This window comes from Chenopodium album, chromosome 7 (genome assembly GCF_948465745.1).
Source record: "Chenopodium album chromosome 7, dcCheAlbu1.1, whole genome shotgun sequence".
NCBI classification, from domain to species: Eukaryota; Viridiplantae; Streptophyta; class Magnoliopsida; order Caryophyllales; family Amaranthaceae; genus Chenopodium; species Chenopodium album.
Window position 1 is genome coordinate 19,578,626 of NC_137840.1, and position 22,645 is coordinate 19,601,270.

General features: G+C 35.8%; 1 protein-coding gene across 1 annotated transcript; it reads left to right on the forward strand.

The window, feature by feature from the left end:
* Nucleotides 1-9,891: 9,891 nt before the first annotated feature.
* Nucleotides 9,892-11,384, forward strand: LOC145640071 (uncharacterized). Its single transcript, XM_081691380.1, has 2 exons — nt 9,892-10,635; nt 10,677-11,384. The coding sequence occupies exons 1-2, from the start codon at nt 9,892-9,894 to the stop codon at nt 11,382-11,384; spliced, it is 1,452 nt and encodes a 483-aa protein (XP_081547506.1).
* The last annotated feature ends 11,261 nt before the right edge of the window (nt 11,385-22,645 follow it).

Consider the following 22,645-nt stretch of genomic DNA (forward strand, 5'->3'; position numbering starts at 1 on the left):
TTGGATCGTTAAGGGGTGTAACCTTCACCTCGTGAACGGTTTACAAGTTCCTAAAACTTGTTGGCGACTCTTTTGCTCTATCTTCTTCCCTTTTAGACGCCACCGTACTTTAGTGTATGATCACAGTGGGGTTCAAGCTAGGGGTTAATGCTTGAAATATTCCCTGCAGAAGTCTAGAGCCGCATTGAACTCTTCTAGGGATTGATCAAATTGAATGTTGAAGAGCTGAAAACGAACATGGTAGAAACCATTCTCGGCCACCACAAGATCAATCGTGGCCAAGAACTCCAAAGTCGGTTGAACATAGGTACGGAAACTCCGGCTCATGAAAGATCCAATGCGAAGGTTGTTAAGCAATTCCCTTAAATCTTCATCAATTCCCAACTTAATCATGTCTGCTTGGAAGTAGTGTCAGGAGGGTTTAAGGGAACGATTTTCTTTAATTTTGGTGTATCTAGCTTTTTGAATGGGGTCGGTAATTTGTACTTTGGGGATAGGGGTAGGTTGACGAGGTTGTGAGGTAGAAGGAGAAGGAGCGGGTTCTTCAATAGTGACATTGGTTTGTTTCCTTGAGGATGTTTTTGATGTGTTTAGACATGATGAATTCTCAAAGATAGTTCAATACACCACAATCACCACAAGAAACTCCAACCAACAATCTAGAATGCCTCAATCAAACTTCTTTACCAATACCGACAAGCAACAACTCACTACCAAAATCGAGCAATCCCAAATGTACACAATTACCACCAATTCAAGCAAACAAATGCATTCAAACCATACACCAAGCATAAAGGGACCAAGAACCAAAGCTCAACATTATGAATGAAGCACTACCAAAAAACCGACCTCAAAAATTCTCAACAATTACGATCAATCTAGCTACACAAACAACAAGCAACACAATGTAATCAATAATCAATCATCATACATCACAAATAACCAACCAAAATCCAATTTTAACCATCAAAATCACTAAAATACATACTACTACTATTCATACCCATGAACTTCCTAAAACATGCAATTATTATGGTATAATAAAGCAATTAAGAGTAAGAGAAGATGATTATACCATAAAAGAAGCAAGTTAGAGCAAGCTTTAGCCACCAATTTCCTCCTACACGAAAATTCCCAAATTAGCTTCAACAATGGAGGAGAGAGAATGGTGGTTGTTATGGATGAAAGGTAGTATGAATTTTGTTAAAAGTGGAAGAAATGTAAGAGGATTTGATGAATTTTAATGGAAATTTGGAGGATTTTGAGTTAAATTTGTGCAGTGCGGCCTAGATGAGGGTGAAGGGTTAAGAGTGTGTGAGAAATGAAGATGAAGGGAAATGAGGGAAAAGAAAGAAGAAGAAAGAAAAGATAAGCTCGTCAAGAAGGGTGCACGGCCGCGCAACCTGGAAGCGCGTCAGCGCTAGCGTCGCGCGCGGCCTCTCACGGGCTAGGCGCGCCCTCGCCACTGATTCCCCTCATGCCTTTCTCCTTGGTGCGTTCATGCGTGGGTGCTTCGATAATTATCATTCTGGGATTTTTGAACCCATCATAACAATCAGTTTCTAAAAATGAAGAATGTGGGCTCAACACCCCTAAAATAATGGTAGCACCACAATGAACTCACCAAGTTCAAATTTTCTTCAAACTTAAGCACAAATTTCCTATCTTACCTTGCTAAAAATTCTTCCCCCTTTACCTCAAAAGTTCGATAAAATTGAATATAATCACATCAAAAACCGCAAAACACCATTCTATTGCTCGTTCTCACTTGATGTAATCCAACTCCAAGAATTCAACCTATAAATCCAAAAGAAAAAAAAAAGTGAAAGGAAAGAAAAGAAACTAAAAGAAAGAAAATTAAGAAAAAAGGAAATCAAAAGAAAAGGTTAGAAATCTCCGGGTTGCCTCCCGGGAAGCGCTTGCTTATGGTCCTAAGCTCGACCCTTCCTCCAAATCATGAAGGGTCAAAGAACACCACCTTCTTCAAAGTGGCGGAAGGAGCAAATTTCTCTTCAATTTCTAGCAACTTCTCGTTGTTGCTTGATGAGACTTCATTTAATGACTTCTCAAAAGCAAGCTTCTCTTTCCATAACCTCATTCTCTTTCTCTTTTTCCTAGAAGCTCGTGCTTTTTTCTTTGCATTGTTCCTCTTTGTAGATGATTTCACACCATCAACACTCTTAGGATCATCGTCCTCCTCTAGAGGGTAAAGCTCAAACCAATGAGGAATGTAAATCCCCTCCTCGTCTATGAGCTTGGGAAACTCCATTTTCTTTTCACTAACCTTGACCTTCTTGAAATCAAAACTCAAAATCACATCATCACGGCTCTCAAGAATATCGTTAGTTGAAGAATCAATCGTACAAAAATTATCAATGGAGCGAGGGGAATTAACACACATGATTCCTTTCACAAAAGACAAAGACTCATGCATCGGTTTTAGCTCAAAACTTTCCTCATTGTTACCAACTCTTAAAGTAGTACGACCTCCCTTTACATCAATCAAAGCTCCCGAGGGGGCTAAGAAAGGTCTCCCTAAGATGAAAGGAATGTGGTCATATTCCACAATTTCTAGCACAATGAAATCAATGGGAATTGTCAATTCTTCTATATTAAGTGGAACATCCTCAACTCTTCCCTTTGGGAACTTAATAGATCTATCGGCTAATTGAAGGGTCATGTTGGATGGAAAGAGCTCACCTATCTTAAGTCTCTTGACGACGGAATAAGGCATGATACTCACACTAGCACCGAAATCACAAAGGGCATTTTGGAACAATTTTCCTTTGATTTTGCAAGGAATGGAGAAATTCTCGGGGTCTTTCAACTTTTGGGGTAAGTCATTATGGATAAAGGCGCAACAACACTCCCCTAAATTCACCGGTTCCACTATATTGCAATCTGTTTTACCGCTCAAAATTTCCTTAAGAAACTAAGCATAGTTTGGCATTTGTTCCAAGACTTCAGTGAAAGGAACAGAAAGATTAATTTTCTTAAGCATCTCAATGAATTGTCCAAATTTCTCATCCAATTAGTGCCTATTGAACTTTTTGGGGTATGAAAGTTTGGGCTTGAAAACCTCATCTTTCTTCTTCTCTTTCTCCTTTGGATCTTCATTAGATTTCTCACTCATCTTGCTAGACTCCTCATGCTTATTCTCTTCGCTCGAATCACTCTCCTCTTCGCCCTCCTTACTTTTCCTAAGGACACTCTCTTTAAAAACCTTACCACTCCTAGTGGTGATAGAACAAACCGGTTCCTTAGGATCAATTTCTTGCGAGGGTAAAGAAGATGGGCTAGCACAATCTTTCAAAGGGTTAGCTAGTTGAATGATTTGGTTCTCAAGCATCTTTCCATGAGTTAATAGGCCATGAAACATTTTGCCACTAGAGGATATGTAATCGTCCAACTTCTTGGCTTGATCTACCATGAAATTTTCTAGCCTACTCATAGATTGAAATGGTTGATCATAGGAATCATCACTTTGGCATTGAGTTATTGGAGTAAATTTGGGTGAGTAATCCCTTTGAGCATCATTTTGAAAATTTCCTCTACTTTGGTTACTTGAATTACCCTTACCAAGATTTTGGCCGAAATTTTGACTATGATTACCATAACCTTGGTTATGATCCACATATTCTTGGCCGTAGCTTTGATCATTACAACCAAAGTTGTTATGGTTACCACGAAACCCCTTGGTTACTTGGTTCCTATAACCACTATTTTGTTTATAATTATCATAGCTCCCATGGTTGTGATAGTTCCAATTTCCAACATTCTTTTGAGCATTAAATCTAGAACCAAAATCACTATTACCAACATAATTCACATGCACATTTTCATTTTCATCGTATTCATCACATCCATAACAAGGAACATTTGGACAATTAGAAGCATCATGATCATTTCTTCCGCATAAATCACAAACCAAAGATTCTCTAATCATGCAACAAGAAGCAAAAAGAGGGTTAGAGTAAGAATATGTACCTCTCCACTTAAATTGGGAGGGAAGACCTTGTGCTTGTGAAGATGAATTGTCAAGCTTAGAGTTGATAGAAGCCACCTCCTTCCCTAAGTCCGAAAGTAGAGTAGACAATTTGTTGATGGCATTGACTTGATCAACCGAGGCACACTCGTTTGTTGACTCTTCCTCGACCTCTTACCAACTAATGTAGTTCCTCACCACATCATCTATCACATCAACAACCTCTTCCACCGTCTTGTTCATGATTAGGCCTCTGGCTTCGGCATCTAAACTCGACCTACCTTGAGGACTCAAACCACCATAGAAAATTTGAATTGTTGGGTAAGTTGGAATTCCGTGGTGAGGGCACTCTCTTTGATACTGTTTGTACCTCTCCCATGCTTCATATAGATTTTTGTTAGACCTTTTCTTAAAATTTTGGATCAAGTTCTAGCTTCCGCTATTTTCTTTTGGGGTAGAAACGGGATAAGACTCCTTTGGTAACATCGTCCGATGTTCTTAAAGAATTCGGCTTAACCTCCTTGTCCAACCATTCCAAGGCTCGCCCTATGAGGGAAAAAGGGAACAATTTGAGCCCTATAAACTCTTGTGCAACCCCACTCACCCTAATAGTGTTGCAATATTTCTCGAATTCCTTAAGGTGGTTGAGAGGACTTTCATACGATGTACCACTATATTGTCGCCTCTCGATCAAAGTGACCATTGCCAGTTTAATTTCAAAATCAGTATCTGGAATCAATAATGGAGCAATCCCGCTCTCATACTTGTATGCACCAGGAGTACCCAACTCCTTCAATGTAACCCTTTGAGCTTCTCCCATGTTCACTTGCACAAACAATCTCAAACAAAATTATTAGTAGCACGGCTACAAATGTAGCCTAAAGAAGAAAATCTTTTTGTATTTTTGCAAATAAGGTGAAATAGACTCAACAATAAAAGCAATCAACTACGCCATTCCCTGGCAACGGCGCCATTTTAACGAGGGGTGGAACTAGGTCGTTGAAACTAATCCTCCCTCGATCAAACAAAATTTATAAACACTTAACAAACCTATATACAAGTATAGAGGCAAGTCAAGGATCGAACCCAAAGGAACGGTAATGCTCAAGCGCTCTCAATTGTGTGCCTAAGCTAGGTCGAAGACAAAGATAAAGAGAGAACACTAACAACTAACCAACAAAGAAACCAAACAAATAAAGCACTAGGAACGAGATCAACAAGTAATCATGACAATTGTAGCAACTCGGGAACAATATGCAAATAAATGGTTGTGAAGACTAATGACAAGCTCAATAAAAAGAGTCAACAAGCTATCTCCTAGAGGTCAAACTAGCGCCAACTACGATAGACTCTAACTAGGAGCATCACTAATCAAGCTCAATCGACAATTGCAATTCCTAAATCAATGGTCCGTATCATAAGAAAATACAATGAAATCTAGCATAATTCTCAAGGCCTAATCGAATTACACACATGCAAACTTCCATTAATCACTTTAATCTCAACAATTAATCAACACAATCCCCAAATTAAGAACAATTAATCAATCATAGAAGTTTCACCCAATCCCCAAATTAAGAACAATTAATCAATCATACAAGTTTCACCCAATCCCTAGCAAACAACTACTCTAACATCATCATCTAATCAACAAACAACTAAAGAAATCAAGAATCAACAATATATGAAGAACAATTACACTAATCAACAATCAAACATCGAAATTAAACAAAAAAACTTGAATATTAAACAAAGCAATAAAATGAGATAGAGTTAAGAATGCTCATTGATAATAGAGAAGATCTCCAACACAATTCTCACCATTGAATCTTCAATCTCTCAATCACCATTGAAATTCCTCACTTTCTCTCTCTAAAATCTACTCCTAAAATAACCCTAAAACTAGAGAGAGAAGCTCTCAATTAAGCTAAAATTATGATCAAAATCTAAACGAAACTTATTCTAAACTTGCCCCAAAAATCGAGTTTACAAAGGTATTTATAGAGGCGCGAAAACAAAAACCAAGCAAACAAATACCCAAGAAGGCTCGCCCGCGCTGCAGGGGAGGCGCGCCCGTGCTGCAGGAGTGACGCACCCGCGTCAAGGGGTGGCGCGCCCGCACCTGTGCCTTGCGCGCCCGCGCATCTCTGGGTTTTTTTTCGATCTTCTCGCAGCTTCGTGCGTTTGCTAATGTCTTCGAGTAAACGCACAATCACTACTAAAATTCGGTGATACTACGACTGTTTTCTTGTGACGAGCCAAAAAAGGTCGCAATTAGTATTATTTACGACCGTTTAATAGCCTGTCGTAATTTTAATTAATTGCGACCGTTTTTTAATAAATTGCGGCCGTTATAACGGTCGTTAAAATTATTAGAATTATTTTTAAAAAAAAAAATAATTACGACCAGTCTAAACGGTCGTAGAGCCGGTCGTAACATTTTAAATCATAAATTAAAAAAAAATCGGGGTTTCATATTTTGAGAAGGGGAAGGGCTGTTTGAAGCAGAGAAGAAGGGGGAAGAGGGAGAACAGCAAGGACGGTCGTTGCTCCGCCGTTGTTCCCACCGACAACCTGTCTCCAGCCAGCGACGCTACACACAGGTATGCCGTTCTATATTTTTTTTGTTTTTGATTTTATTAGTTTAGTTAATTTGTTCGAAAACCCTAACTTTGGGTCTCAATTCAACCCCCACGCAGACCACCGTCGCCGGATTCCTCTCCAGGTCGTCTCTCCTTTGTTTTCCGACGATTATATCAAGGTAAGTCGATGGTATTATTATTTTGTTTTTAATTTTTTTTAATTTGGGCAAAAACCCTAAAATTGGGTCACAAATCAACGTTTGCAGGGTGTACGTCGCCGGTTTCCTCCTTCTATCTTAGCCTCCTCCGTCTACCGTCGAGTGTAATCAGGTAAGTCATGCAATTTGGGTTTTTTTTTAATTTTTTGATTGAATTAGGGTTAATATGGTTATTCTGAAGTCTTATTTGGTTTAATTTGAGTTAAATGGTAACTAATTTTAATTTTTCTTTCATTTATAATTGTTTATATATTGATGATGAAATACTGAAGTCCATTGATGTTGTTGTTGATAGATTGTGGTATAGTCTGATGATTAATGTGATTGTGTTAAAATTGAATTGATTTGCTTTGGTGTAATTTGAGTAGAAAGGAACTAATGTCGAAGTGGATTTCAAGTTTGGTTTTAATTATACTGTTTGGGGTGGCAATTTGATTAGAAAGGGAGCCACTATCACATTGAATTGTTATGCTTTGGTATAATTTGGCTCTTTTGATATTGAATTGGTTATGCTTTGATATAATTTGAGTTGAGTAAAAACTGATATCAAATTTAATTTTTGGTTATTGTTTTTATTGTTTTTTACATGTGGTAATGATGAATTTGTAATTCTGTTAAGTTTTGTAGAAATGGTTTGTAGTGCCATTTGAGCAAAGAACCTGATTTTTGCTACTTCAGGAATTGGGGAGAACATTTTATCCTGCTGAATTAGCTATTCGTGATTTTTATCTGACTTGCAAGATACTGTAAATGTAGTAGTCGTCAACTCGAAAAATGCATACGCATGTGTCATTGTTATGGAACTTATGGTTTCTACACTAGGTTGTTGTTGCAGAGCTTGTAAAGTTTTAGTAGAGGTGTCCTATTTTTTTAATCTACAAAGTTTTTTACTAGATGCTTGTGGAATTGTGAATTTGCGATTGTTACTTGCTGATACCTGATTTTTATGCTTTTAGTTTCAAATAATCATGATGTTAATGATATATGTTTAATCAAATTTGTGAAATTGTAATGGTAGGGTAACACGATTTGTTGGTCTGAAAAACACAAATCTTTTCAAGACCTTGATTTTGAACATGTTGGTCTTTTTCTCCTGTTATCGGACATTGATTAGTACATTTATTGTATTGTCTCAATAATGTTGTGCAAAACTTGGCACTAAACTATAGACATTGATTGATATTTGAACAATATCCCATATAATAGCATTGCATAATCATAGGACTGAAAGACTGAATATTATGTTTAATTTCCTTAGTAGTAGTAGTTTGAACTTTCTTATGGGCAATGGTGAGCTGAATACTTGGCTCTTTGGCTAAATTACAATTTGAAAGTATGTTAGGAAACCAACCAAAACAGAAAGTAAAATCCAACCAAAAACAGTTTAAAGCAAATCAAAATGCATAAATTAGGTAATTTAAGATGGAAAAACAGGGCAGCCATTATATTAGTTCATTATTTTTGAGATTAAGTTTGGATGTAATGAAATTTTTGTCTTGAATCGATTAAATAAGCCATGTAACTTTGTTTGCTTTGAGATTTACTGTTGAATTTGTACATGATTTTATCTAATATGCAAGATTCATAATGACTAAGCTAGTTAAGAATTAGACATGGTAAATGTGCATTCCAAATAAGCTACCTTATCATAAATGTGTATTAATACATGGGTTTATCTCATTGTAATTACTTTAATATCAGGCTACATAGTTGAATATTTTCTTTAAATAGTATAAATAGCCTTTTCGGCTAATTTTTGGTTAAATATGGTGAAATTTAACTCTTGAACTTTTGATTAAAGTTATGTTCTCAGTCTTGGCCTTTTGGTTGATTTTTTAAAAAAAAAAAATCGTTATTTAATCTGAAATAGCTAATTGTGAGTCGTAAATTAACCCCCTTTGCAGCTCCATCGTCGCCGGATTCCTCTTCTGCCCGTCCCTCCTCCTTTTTCTGTCTTTTTCCATCGCCCTCACTAGGTAAGTCGGCTGTAGTTATTTATTTTTTTCATTTTAAAATTTTTTATAAATACCCTGCCTAAAAGTGTAACACCACCATATACCAGGACCACCTTCGTCGCCGCCTCTGCTTTTCTGGTCAACTCCTCCGTTGTGTGTTTTTCTTCCCTTCTTATTTATCTACTTCTTTTACTTGTGCAATATGATTCATATTTATGTTAGTTGTTTATGGAGTTGTGATCTAAAATTATTAAAAAAATAAATAAATAAAAATAAAAAATAAAAAAAATCTTTATTAGATGCATTTTGATTTCAGTTTATTATCATTGTTTTACTTTGTCAATATGCTACTTGTTTAAGTGGGTTTTCCTAGTGATTCTTAAATGGTCAGTTTAGTATTAGCAAGAGGTTTGCTATTGATAGCTTGGTTCATTGTTGGATTTTTTACGCTTTATTGTGCGTAGGCTAGAACTTGGATGTGTTTTGATTGGAATAGAAATTTATTTTGCTTTATGTCCAATGTAGGACTATTGGATGGTGTGAACTCATGTGTTGGATAATTTTAGTTTTCGATTTAAAAAAAAAATGATTCTTATTGAATTACAATGGCTTTATTAGAAATATGTATGTTTAAGGGGTTATGATAATCTTTTGAACAATAATTTGTATTATGGTTCTATAAAGTATTTTGTAAATTATTTTGTTTTTTCATGAAGGGATGTGGTTGTTTTTTTTAATATTTTTGTATTTAGATTTTTGTTATCAAACTCCCATCTTTGTTAGCTATACAAATCATATTGTTTCTTTTATTTTATTAATGTTACATCAATTTACTTTGAAATGGTATAAATATAATTTTTTAGTGTAAGTTATAAATAATTTAATCTATATTGTAAATTATAAATAATAAGTATTTTAGAAAACATGTTGTAAAAATTATAAGTATTTATCAAGTTAGAAGCATGTGACATAACATATGTTTAAATCTCTTAATAAAGAATGTGAAATCAGCTTTCCTGTTCAATTCATGATAAGGACCTTTGGATATCATTTCGATTCTAATTGTATCGTATGCCATTATTGTAATGAATACAAGTTCAGTGTGAATGATTAATGTGATTTTTTTTCATAGTGTTGTAGAATTTGTCACCATGAAAAGAAAAGAGCGGTGGTGGATGTACGATAGATACGATGGCGGTAATGCTCGTAGACTGAGGCCAGAGTTTGTGGATGGTGTTGAACAATTCATACGGTTTTGTGAAGCTCATCCTGAGAGCCCGGGCATAGATGAAGTAAGATGTCCTTGTCTGTTATGTAAGAATAGACGTCTTCATGATGCCAACACAGTAAAACTCCATTTGTACAAAAAGGGGTTTATACCTGATTACTATGACTGGGTTTCTCATGGTGAAGGGTTTCCTACATCCAGTTTAGAGCAACCAAATACTTACCGTGAAATGGTTATCGATGATCTTGGGAGTAATCATGAACCACCAGGTGACGATAGTACTAGTGGTTCAGACGAAGAGCCAAATGCTCAACCAAAAGCATTTCAAGAGCTTTTAAAGGCTACCAAGCAACCACTATACGAAGGTAGCTCCATTATTGTGCTAGAAATAGCATCTCGAATTGTATCTTTGAAGTCGAAATACAATTTGCCCCATAGGTGCGTTGATGGGTTTGCTTCATTACTGAACAAAGTGATTCCCGACAATAATAAGATGGGGAAAACATTCTATGATACAAAGAAGATTCTTAACGGACTTGAGCTTTCGCACAAGAAGATCCATGAATGCCCAAAGGGTTGTTTATTATTTTGGAAAGCTGATGCTGAGTTGGATAAGTGTAGAGTGTGCAAAAGGGATAGATACAAGAGGACTTCAAAGGGGTCATTGGTTCTAATAAAAGAACTCGTCTATTTTCCAATCACTCTAAGGCTACAACGGTTGTTTGCAACAAAGAACGTTGCGGAGGAAATGACTTGGCATTCCAAAAATCTAAGAGTCAAGGCACAATGGCGCATCCTAGTGATAGTGAAGCTTGGAAGCAATTGGATAGATCCTTCCCCGATTTCGCATCTGAACCTAGAAATGTGAGACTTGGTATGTGTACCGATGGGTTTGCTCCTAATGGCAAGTTTGGGGGTCAGTATTCATGTTGGCCAGTTATTTTGACCCCTTATAACTTGCCTCCATCGATGTTCATGAAAAAACCATTTATGTTCCTTTCTTTGCTCGTTCCTGGTCCTAAAAATCCGAAGGGTAACTTGGATGCGTATATGCAACCGTTAATTGAAGAACTGGAAGAACTGTGGGTTGTTGGTGCAACAACTCACGACATCTCGCAAAGAAAAGACTTCAATTTGCGTGCAGCAATCTTGTGGACTATAAGTGATTTCCCAGCCTATGGTATGCTTTCTGGATGGGCAACAGCTGGTAAAAAAGCATGTCCATATTGCTTGGACAAATCAAAAGCTTTTTGGCTTGAACATGGTGGTAAAATGTCTTGGTTTGATTGTCATCGACAATTTCTTTCTCCCGAACATCCTTTTCGAAACAACAAAATTGCTTTTTGTAAGAACAAGGTTGAAAAGAGGACACCGCCCCACATAATGTCCAGCGATGAGCTATGGCAACAAGTTTAACACTTTACTAAGGCAACAGATGGACCAGAAGCACTTGCAAGCTTGAAAAAGAAGAAACTAGGTTGGTTTAAACAAAGCGTTCTTTGGGAGCTACCGTACTGGAAGACTCTTCTCCTCCTCCACAACCTCGATGTGATGCATATTAAAAAGAATTTATTTGACCAACTAATTCACACAGTGATGGATGTGAAAAAACATACTTCAGACACAGTTGCATTTAGAAATGACATTGCCAAATATTGCAAACGACCACAACTACATGTGACGGAGGATGCGAGAGGCAAAGACACTTTGCCGAAAGCCCCATTTTCACTCGACAAGGCTCAAAAGAAAGTGTTATGCGAGTGGGTAAGGAACTTGAAATTTCCCGATGGTTATGCTTCTAATTTGAGTAGATGTGTAGATTTACAATCATGTAAGCTTCATGGTTTAAAGAGCCACGACTGTCTTGTCTTCATGGAGAGATTGTTGCCAATTGCTTTGAAGGAATTGCTCCCGGTCCATGTTTGGAAAGCTATTACTGAGATTAGTCTTTTCTTCCGTGATCTTTGTTGTTCCACCATCAAATTGAGTGATATGGAAATATTAGAACACAACATTGCAGAAATTCTTTGTAAGCTCGAGAAGATATTTCCACCAGTGTTCTTCAACTCTATGGAACACTTACCAGTTTACTTGCCTTATGAAGCTAGGTTATGTGGTCCTGTCCAATATCGTTGGATGTATCCGTTTGAAAGGTTTAAGCTCCTACAAACTCATAGCTGCCATTTTCGTTTATACACCTATAGTTGTTTGCATAACATATAACTTATTCAATATTTTTTATTATAGGTTCCTTAATCATTTAAAACGTAAAATTGGCAATAAGGCTTGTGTGGAAGGTTCAATATGCAATGCATATCTAACGGAAGAGATAGGGTACTTTTGCTCTAACTACTTCCAACAAGAAGTGGATACCAAAACACGGGACTTAGGTCGTAATGTTCATGATGATGTTGAAAGCACTTTGGATGATAGTGTTCCAGAACTGTTTAGGGTTGATCATGGACATGCTTCTACTGGTGGAGTTTGTCGCTATTTGGATGTAAAAGAACTACAACATGCTCATTTATATGTTTTGGGAAATAGCGGTATTCTGGAACCATATGAGAGGTATTAAATTTGTAAATTATCACACTCACTAAGATTTCATTGAATTTTACATCGTATCCAATGTCGACCACCTTTATTAATACTCTTTCTCTGGTTATATGGAAGGGGGTTTGAGGACCACATTATTCAAATGCAACCCACTATTCGCAAAGAAGATGTGTGGATTAAACATGAAGCTGAATTCCTCGAGTGGTTTAGGTTGAAAGTGAGTATGATACGCATTTGACATCAACATGTTTTCTTACTTTGTTTCTATAACTTCACGACTAATATCAATTTATTTATATAATTATGCCATATAAGCAGGTAATTCAAGAAAAGCCAAATGATGAAATATTGTTTGCTTTGGATATGGGCCCATCTAAGCGAGTGCGTACTTGGAGCCAATTCTATGTGAATGGATACAAATTCCAAACTTATGGCCATGGAAAACATAAGTCAACAATGAATTATGGAGTAAGCGTTTCCAATGAAGATGGTGGTGATTATTTTGGGTTTCTAGAGGATATCATCGAGTTGGAGTTCACTGGTGCCCTACGGACTTATAAGACTGTTCTTTTCAAGTGCAGTTAGATGGATTCCACTAGGGGTATGAACATTGATCAATACAAGCTTGTAGAAGTCAATCATACCAAAAAATAACCCAAGTACGATCCATTTGTGCTTTCTTATCAAGCAAACCAAGTCTACTATGCACCTTACCCAAGTCTGAAAAGAGACAAGGCTCAATGGTGGGTAGTGTTCAAGACAAAGGCGAGATTTGTTGTTGATGCACCAGTTGACAAAGACTTTCTACAAGAAACCAGTGCTGACATTCCAACTCTTTGTGCTCCGGATGACATTCCGGACTATGAAGGTGATGAAGATGGATTTGGAGATTCGGATACTGAAAATGAAGTGTTGCCCGATGCCCCTCCAGACGAGTCCAGTTTTGAATCTACTGATAGTGAGGACGAGGATGACGGATTTTGGGATGACGATACCGATGATGATCTTAGTGCTGATGGGGAGAACGATTCAACTGAGATTTAGGAGATTGATTGTAACCTTGTTTTGACTTTTTAAGTATGTAATCTTAATGGATTTCAATTTATTTTAAAAGACCATCCTAGTTTCAATGTGATATACTTGTGTAAATATGTTATTATTTATATTTTGCAAAGCCAAGGTTATGTGTGACAGTAGCTTATGGATCGTGATATAACATGGCTATATGATTTTTACCGAAGTTCATAATGTTTTTCTTATTGTAGGTTGTCATGGTTGGTGGTGGTCGTCGGAAGCTGGGACATGCCACCCTGAGAGAATTGTTTCCGTCGACAATCCATGCAAATACGGAAACTTCTCCGGAAGTTACCCCATCCCCTGAGCCATGTGTAGGTGGTTCTGGGACATCTACTCAGGTTCCTGAGACGCAAGACGGTAAATCTCCCATGGGTGAGGTTCCTACCCCCGTTGCGAGAAGGACTTTGCATCCGATGGGGTTATGGTAAGTTACTCATGGTTATCTTAATTTGCATTCCAACTTGAACAATCTTGGTTAGATTTGTATGTAATGACTTCATTTGTTTGCTTATTGGTACAAAGGTTCGATGATAACACCGTGAGAACCTCCATTACAAATATTTTTCAAGCACATTGGCGCGAACCATGGCTTAACTATGAAATGGTTGACAAGGTTACTAAGACCCATTGGTGGAACTCGTTTACGGTATTATAAAACCCCCAAGTTTAGTTTACTCATCTAACTTTGTTGTTTTTAGGTTACTTATTACAATAAATTATTATACATTTTATTTTTCTTGTTTGCAGAAACAATACCTTTGGAATGCTGATCTTGATGCCCTCGTGAAGGAGTATGAAAAGAAGGCATATAAGAGGCTGAAAGAGATTACATACAATGTTTCGGTCAGAAACAAGTCAGTTCCCAGATGGATGGGAGAGTGTATGTTTGAGAGAATTATGGAGAAAAGAAAGGATCCGGTTTTTTTGGAGAGGTCAGAAAAAGTGAAGAAGAACAAGTGGGGCGGCTCCCTGTCTAATCCAATTGAGCCGTCACACTTCCAATGTTCTATCTCTGCATCAAAGCATGCAAAGAAAATGGTAATACTTAATGGTATATAATGATACTGATAAATTTTAGTAGTTACATACACTAAGAATTTATGGAGTTATTTGATTTGTGCATGCTCAGAAAGCCAGTGGAGTGCTTCCAACTGCCCCTGAGGTGTTCCTAAAGACACATTTAGAGGAAGTTCCAGGAAAAGGAAAAGTTGCGGCTAATAAGAGAGCAAAAAAATCTCGGTAACACATCTAACATGTTTTGTATGCTAAATATGAGTTGTTTGAATGACAAAGTTTTAGAATATATCAAAAACAAAGAAAATGGGTAAGTTAGAAGGCCATTTAAGCCATTTTAGCCAAGTTGTGAACCTATAGCCTTGTAAAGGCTTGAAAATGTCTATGATTAACCAATTTGAACCTATAAAAATGTTTTGTATGCTAAATATGAGTTGTTTGATTGATAAAATCTTAAAATTTAGCAAAAACAAAGAAAATGGCTAAGTTAGAATGCCATTTATGCCATTTTAGCCAAGTCATGAACCTATAGGCATGAATATGCATGAATATGTGTAAGTTTTTGCAATATGAACCTATAAACATGTTTAATATGCTAAATATGAGTTGTTTGATTGATAAAATCTTAGAATATAATATAAACAAAGAAAATGGGTAAGTTAGAAGGTCATTTAAGCCATCTTATCCTAGTCATGAACCTATAGCCTTGTATATGCTTGAAAATGTGTATGCTTTAGAAATTTATGCCTATAAACATGTTTTGTATGCTAAAATGAGTTTTTTGAAAGATAAAATCTTAAAATATAGCAAAAACAAAGTAAATGGCTAAGTTAGAATGTCATTTATGCCATTTTAGCCTAGTCATGAACCTATAGCCATGAATATGCATGAAAATGTGTAACTTTTTACAATTTGAACCTATAAACATGTTTAATATACTAAATAGGAGTTGTTTGATTGATAAGATTTTAAAATATAGCAAAAACAAAGAAAATGGCTAAGTTAGAATGCCATTTATGCCATTTTAGCCTAGTCATGAACCTATAGCCAAGAATATGCATGAAAATGTGGAAGTTTTTGCAATTTGAACCTATAAACATGTTTAATATGCTAAATATGAGTTGTTTGATTGATAAAATCTTAGAATATAGCATAAACAAAGAAAATGGGTAAGTTAGAAGGTCATTTAAGCCATTTTATCCTAGTCATGAACCTATAACCTTGAATATGCATGAAAATCTCTATGATTAACCAATTAGAACCTATAAACATATTTTGTAAGCTAAATATGAGTTTTTTGAATGACAAAGTCTTAGAATATATCAAAAACAAAGAAAATGGGTACGTTAGAAGGCCATTTAAGCCAAGTTGTGAACCTATAGCCTTGTAAATGCTTGAAAATGTCTATGATTAACCAATTTGAACCTATAAACATGTTTTGTATGCTAAATATGAGTTGTTTGATTGATAAAATCTTAAAATTTAGCAAAAACAAAGAAAATGGGTAAGTTAGAATGTCATTTATGCCATTTTAGCCTAGTCATGAACCTATAGCCATGAATATGCATGAAAATGTGTAACTTTTTGCAATTTGAACCTATAAACATGTTTAATATGCTAAATATGAGTTGTTTGATTGATAAAATTTTAAAATATAGCAAAAACAAAGAAAATGGCTAAGTTAGAATGCCATTTATGCTATTTTAGCCTAGTCATGAACCTATAGCCATGAATATGCATGAAAATGTTGAAGTTTTTGCAATTTGAACCTATAAACATGTTTAATATGCTAAATATGAGTTGTTTGATTGATAAAACCTTAGAATATAGCATAAAAAAAAAAAAAAAATGGGTAAGTTAGAAGGTCATTTAAACCATTTTATCCTAGTCATGAACCTATAGCCTTGAATATGTATGAAAATCTTTATGATTAACCAATTTGAACCTATAAATATGTTTTGTAAGCTAAATATGAGTTTTTTGAATGACAAAGTCTTAGAATATATTAAAAACAAAGAAAATGGGTAAGCTAGAAGGCCATTTAAGCCAAGTTGTGAACCTATAACCTTGTAAATGCTTGAAAATGTCTATGATTAACCAATTTGAACCTATAAACATGTTTTGTATGCTAAATATGAGTTGTTTGATTGATAAAATCTTAAAATTTAGCAAAAACAAAGAAATTGGCTAAGTTAGAATGCCATTTATGCCATTGTAGCCTAGTCATGAACCTATAGCCATGAATATGCATGAAAATGTGGGACTTTTTGCAATTTGAACCTATAAACATGTTTAATATGCTAAATATGAGTTGTTTTAATGACAAAGTCTTAGAATATATCAAAAACAAAGAAAATGGGTAAGTTAGAAGGCCATTTATGCCATTTTAGCCAAGTTGTGAACCTATAGGCATGAATATGCATGAAAATGTGAAAGTTTTTGCAATTTGAACCTATAAACATGTTTAATATGCTAAATATGAGTTGTTTTATTGATAAAATCTTAGAATATAGCATAAACAAAGAAAATGGGTAAGTTAGAAGGTCATTTAAGCCATTTTATCCTAGTCATGAACCTATAGCCTTGAATATGCATGAAAATCTCTATGATTGACCAATTTGAACCTATAAACATGTTTTGTATGCTAAATATGAGTTGTTTGAATGACAAAGTCTTAGAATATATCAAAAACAAAGAAAATGGGTAAGTTAGAAGGCCATTTAAGCCATTTTAGCCAAGTTGTGAACCTATAGCCTTGTAAATGCTTGAAAATGTCTATGATTAACCAATTTGAACCTATAAACATGTTTTTTATGCTAAATATGTGTTGTTTGATGGATAAAATCTTATAATATAGCATAAACAAAGAAAATGGGTTAGTTAGAAGGTCATTTAAGCCATTTTATCCTAGTCATGAACCTATAGCCTTGAATATGCATGAAACTCTCTATGATTAACCAATTTGAACCTATAAACATGTTTTGTAAGCTAAATATGAGTTTTTTGAATGACAAAGTCTTAGAATATATCAAAAACAAAGAAAATGGGTAAGTTAGAAGGCCATTTAAGCCAAGTTGTGAACCTATAGCCTTGTAAATGCTTGAAAATGTGTATGTTTTCGCAATTTGAACCTATAAACATGTTTAATATGCAAAATCTGTTTTGTTTGATTTCAGGAAGCCTACCAAAAGAAGCTTGACGAGTCTTCCACTCAAGAAGGGTCACAACCGGACCCTAACCAGCTATACTGGGAGGTTGTTGGTGGTAGCTAGGAAAATGGGTGTAGTGAAGGGCCTAGGTGCAAGTGCTAGTTTGTTTTACAGCCCCTCTTCCAAGAAAGGCTCACAATCGTACAATCCTTCTATAGCTTCACAGTTTGAGGAACGTGTGCAAGTCGAGGTTGCCGAGCGAATAGAGGAGGCAAAAGTGCAAATGCAGGCACAGATAGAGGCACAGTTTGCTACGCAATTTCAGGAGGCATTGAAGAAGGAGCGGGAGGAGACAGCAATTAAGAGTAAGCGAATGATGGAGACAATATTGCAGAACTTGTTCTCTAACTGTTCAGGTGGTCCTCCATTTCAGTTTCGTAGGGAAGATGACCCGGACATGACTGGTGGTGGGCTTGGTCCGGTGTCGTAGTTTTTGTTCATAAAGCTCTTACATTAGTATTGTTGATATAGGCCTTAGTATTTTTTGGGGGGAATATAGGCCTTAGGTTTTTTTTTTTTGGGGGGGGGGGGAGATAGGCCATTTCGTTATTTATTTGGAGAATATAGGCCTGAAATTGGTATTTTATTGTCACATGTTGGCCTTATCTATTTTTTGAAGTAACATAGGCCATTACTTATTCATATAGACCTAACTTAGTTTTAAAGTTAAGCTTATAAAACTATTACTAACTAATTACTATTATTATTAACTTGAACATTGTTATTATATGTATTGTTCGAAGTTGGACTTTTTAATTATTAATATTATTATCTATATGAATTATGAATTTTATTTTTATTTTATATTAATTTTAAAATTAATTCACATGATAACAGGTTATAGGTTCAGGTTAGGATGGCATCGATAATGCAAATTGTAATTATATGAAAATTGCATTATAATAATATCATATTTGCGACCGTCTATACCTGTTGCAGATTTAATAAATTGCGACCGTCTATAACTGTCGCAGACTTAAAAAATTGCTACCGCCAGCTCAGTCGCAATTCTCTAAGGAATTGCGACCGTTTACCTACCTGTCGTAATATTCTAAATATTGCGACCGCCAGTACCCTGTCGCATATCCCATGTTTTGCGACCGTCAGGGCCTGTCGCAGATCACAGGAATTTGCGACCGTCTTAGGCGGTCGTAATTTAATGAAAATTGCGACCGTCAGGGCCTGTCGCAGATTACAGGATTTTGCGACCGTCTTAAGCGGTCGTAATTTTCAACAATTGTGACCGCGTTTCCTGTCGCAAATAACCAATTACGTTAGTTTAAAAAACGGTCGTGGAAAATACAAAAAACGGTCGCAATTTGATCTGCGACCGCCAAGTGGACGCAATTTTTTTTTTTTGCGACCAGTTAAATAACGACTGTGCCTTTGCGACCGTTTTCCTCATAATTTGCGACCGACGCTGGCGGTCACAATTCACCGGTTTTTTAGTAGTGAATCATGATGATGATGAACACTAAGTGAGGCAGTCCCAAAAGCACATGATTGTGGGTTCAACACCCCATATTCATAAAAGCACGGCTTGAGAGCGCAAGAGCTAGAACTTGGAGAATCCACTTCCTTGCATCTTGAGCTTTCCAATTGCCATGAGCTTGCTCCAAAAGCTTCCTCCACCTTAGTAAATCACTAATATCAAAACCCAAACCTCGTACAATACCTACAACCACAAAAATAGAGCAAATAAAGGAGAAAATACTAGAAAACCCATAGAAATGCACAAAAGCTACAAAATAAGAGAGGAAAGGTAAGACTAAGACCAAAAGCATAAAACTAAGCATTTATTAAGCATAAAAACCATGAAAAAAAAGGTAAAAACAACCTAAATGCTCATCAAATGGGTGCCATTTATTACACCCATCAGTAACCCATGTGAACCGGTTGGACCATCAAAATTAGCCAACTAATAAATATAGGTTTAGACAAGATAGAGCTATCTAAAATATAATAGATTGCTTTTGACCAGATCTTTACCTACATGAATAAACAAAGAGCATAACTGCCAGGGATGGTTGAGGGTAGTTTGAAGACAAAGGTAGTGAAGGAGGCACCTTTTTAACAGTAGCTTAGGTAGCTTCATGCATGTGATGCAACAGCAACGACAAAGTTTTCCCCTTGCCAAGTGTGGTCTTTAATTAGTCCTTACTAAGAAGGGGACAGTGGCACTCGATTATGTACCACACTACAAAAATAATAGGACATAAGACTTACATAGATCACCACCTAATCATCGTAGCAAAACAAGATGAGTAACATAACTTGACAGGCAACTGTCAGCTACAAATTGTTACTAAAACAAAAAGTCAACTTGATTTCTAGCACATAAAGCCAAGAAAGGCAATGGGCCGGGAAGATACCCAAGTAGCTAAGCAGTTTTTTTTCAAACACTAAGCAGTAACTCTGCCCAACTTTTTTAGTGTAGCAGATAAAAACATTACATCAAGATCATACAAAGGAATTCTAGAAGTTTGTCTCAATTTGAATAGTTTTGCAATTTGGAAAATTTTGAAAATGGGCTTAAGAAGAATTAATAAATGGTGGGATTGAAATAGAAATAAATCTGGACTAAAAGAGAAAAATGAAATGGATTTAGAAACGTGAATAAGTACTCCTTTATTACAACACTCTACACGAACCAAATGACAATGAAAGATTTTCCTCATCAACGGGTTTCGTTTGGGGACACATTTTAAGTTGTCTAAAGATACTAAAATATATAGTCACTATGAGCAATGACAATTCAGTAACTAGTTTTAGAAGCTAACAAAAAAACAAAAAGCTTCAAGCAAACACACGACAAAGAGACAAATGACGGAAATAAAAACCAAGTAACGAGGATGCCCCAATTTCTCATGGTGAGAAACAAATTTTGTTTCTCACATGACATTTTCGTAAATAAATCAACAACTTTATTCAATTGTGGATCCCATAATAATGAAAAAGTTGTTGATTTATTTACGAAAATGCCATTATGAGAAACAGATTTGTTTCTCACCATGAGAAACTGGGAATTTCCCAAAGTTAACTTCCAACCTTATTTTCCTAAAGGTGGAAAAAATGGTATGTATAACTAGCATTGACGGTTTAGATGACATGTGGCTCTTCAAACCATCGTGATGGCAAACCTCTCAGTATAATTGTATCTGGCTCCTTCTTTTCTCCCCTTTAACTCCCTGACATCCATAACTTACAATTATTAGCAACTGATGAATAAATTCTAGTCTAAAAATACAACGTGAAAACTCACACTTTCACTGTGGCAGTGAACAAAAGTTAGGAATGCACCTTCAATAATCGACCCTAATGGTTTATCCATGAATTATAATGAGCACTTTGCTCAATGGATTGCCATTTTCTTTATTAGAATTATTTACCTCATTCTTACTACTATAACAGGCTACAAAGATTAGCAAATCTATTCCCCAAAAACCAGTAAATAAAACACTTTTAGAAGGCATTGTTGTAATTTCAAAGTGTGCAGCGGGTTCAAGAATACTCATAGCACATAGCTCCCAAAATTAATGGAGGAAGTACTAATGCAGATTTATTATGCATTTGCAAATACACAACAAATACTAAAATGTTGAACAATAAATGGGGGTGAGAGAAATGAGGAGAAAGATGAGTAAGTGGGACCACTTTAAAATGTACCACTGAAAGCATATATAATACCAATTTCTATGCGTAGTTATTAGCTTATTACCACTACATTACATACATACATAGTACCACTGAATGTTCAATGTACTATTTGGTTTCCTAGTGATACACTGATACTATTGATCACCAATGGTACTACTCTAAATTTAGAATATGCAATTACGTGTAATGACCCTCATGCCCCTTATTATGCATTTGCTCATACCTCACTAACTTCCCTTTGGAAGACCTTAAATTAATGGGCCTGTGTTATAGTATATAATTCCTCCATTTTTTTAGGAAAAAAAATGAAGAAGAAAAATTTGCACCATTTTCCTTTTTAGGAAGTTGCAAGTTAATTGCACCGTTTTTATTTTGGGTATGCTCCATACACTTTTTGTTTGTGTTCACACACCAAATACCTATTGTAGGCGTCATTTGAAGTACGACTACGTTAAAGCATGTGTGAATATGCTTGGCACTCATAGGAAGTGGGAATTGACATAATACGATTAGGGACAAGGAAAGTAGGGAGCCGCCAACAAGTTTTTATGGAACTTGTACATCGTTCACGGATCATAAAAAGCAACCACGATTAAGGGACAACGATAGGCAACAACGATTGACCCGTGAAGGTTACAACTCATTCATAATCCATGAGATTACTAACTCCATATGGTTCGGAACCACGAAAGGAGGATCGGGGATGATCGTACGAAGTGAGTCATGAAGTCACATTCGCCCGTATTGGCCTCTACTTGATTCTTATAGTGAAAAGTGATTCATGCGATCTCAAAGGCATGCAAATAAAATACTCAATTTGCTCCAAACTATTATCATGTTAAATTGGTTAAATACTAATGCAGTAATGCAACGTATAATTCTAAAATAGTGTGATCACTTGATTTAATAACAAGATTAAAAAGGAACCTAAACCGATTGTCCAAATTCTCTTATTTGGCGTGATTTTCAATTACATATTCCCTTTAAACATGCAATATAGTGATCAATAAATAATAATAGAATAAACATTAATACTGGAAGCAATTTAACAATAAATTGTTAGTCAAATCAAATATAAACATTAATCATGATAATAGAACCAAGAATAAAAATAAGAGTAATTCAGTGATTAATTACTCACTTTCCGTGTTTCCTTGAATTGCT

Bases quoted from the DNA above. Each gene is read 5' to 3' on its own strand.
- LOC145640071 (XM_081691380.1), top strand. From the start codon at position 9,892: ATGAAAAGAAAAGAGCGGTGGTGGATGTACGATAGATACGATGGCGGT. The intron at 10,636-10,676 runs GTTCTAATAAAA...AATCACTCTAAG, and splicing joins GGACTTCAAAGGGGTCATTG to GCTACAACGGTTGTTTGCAA.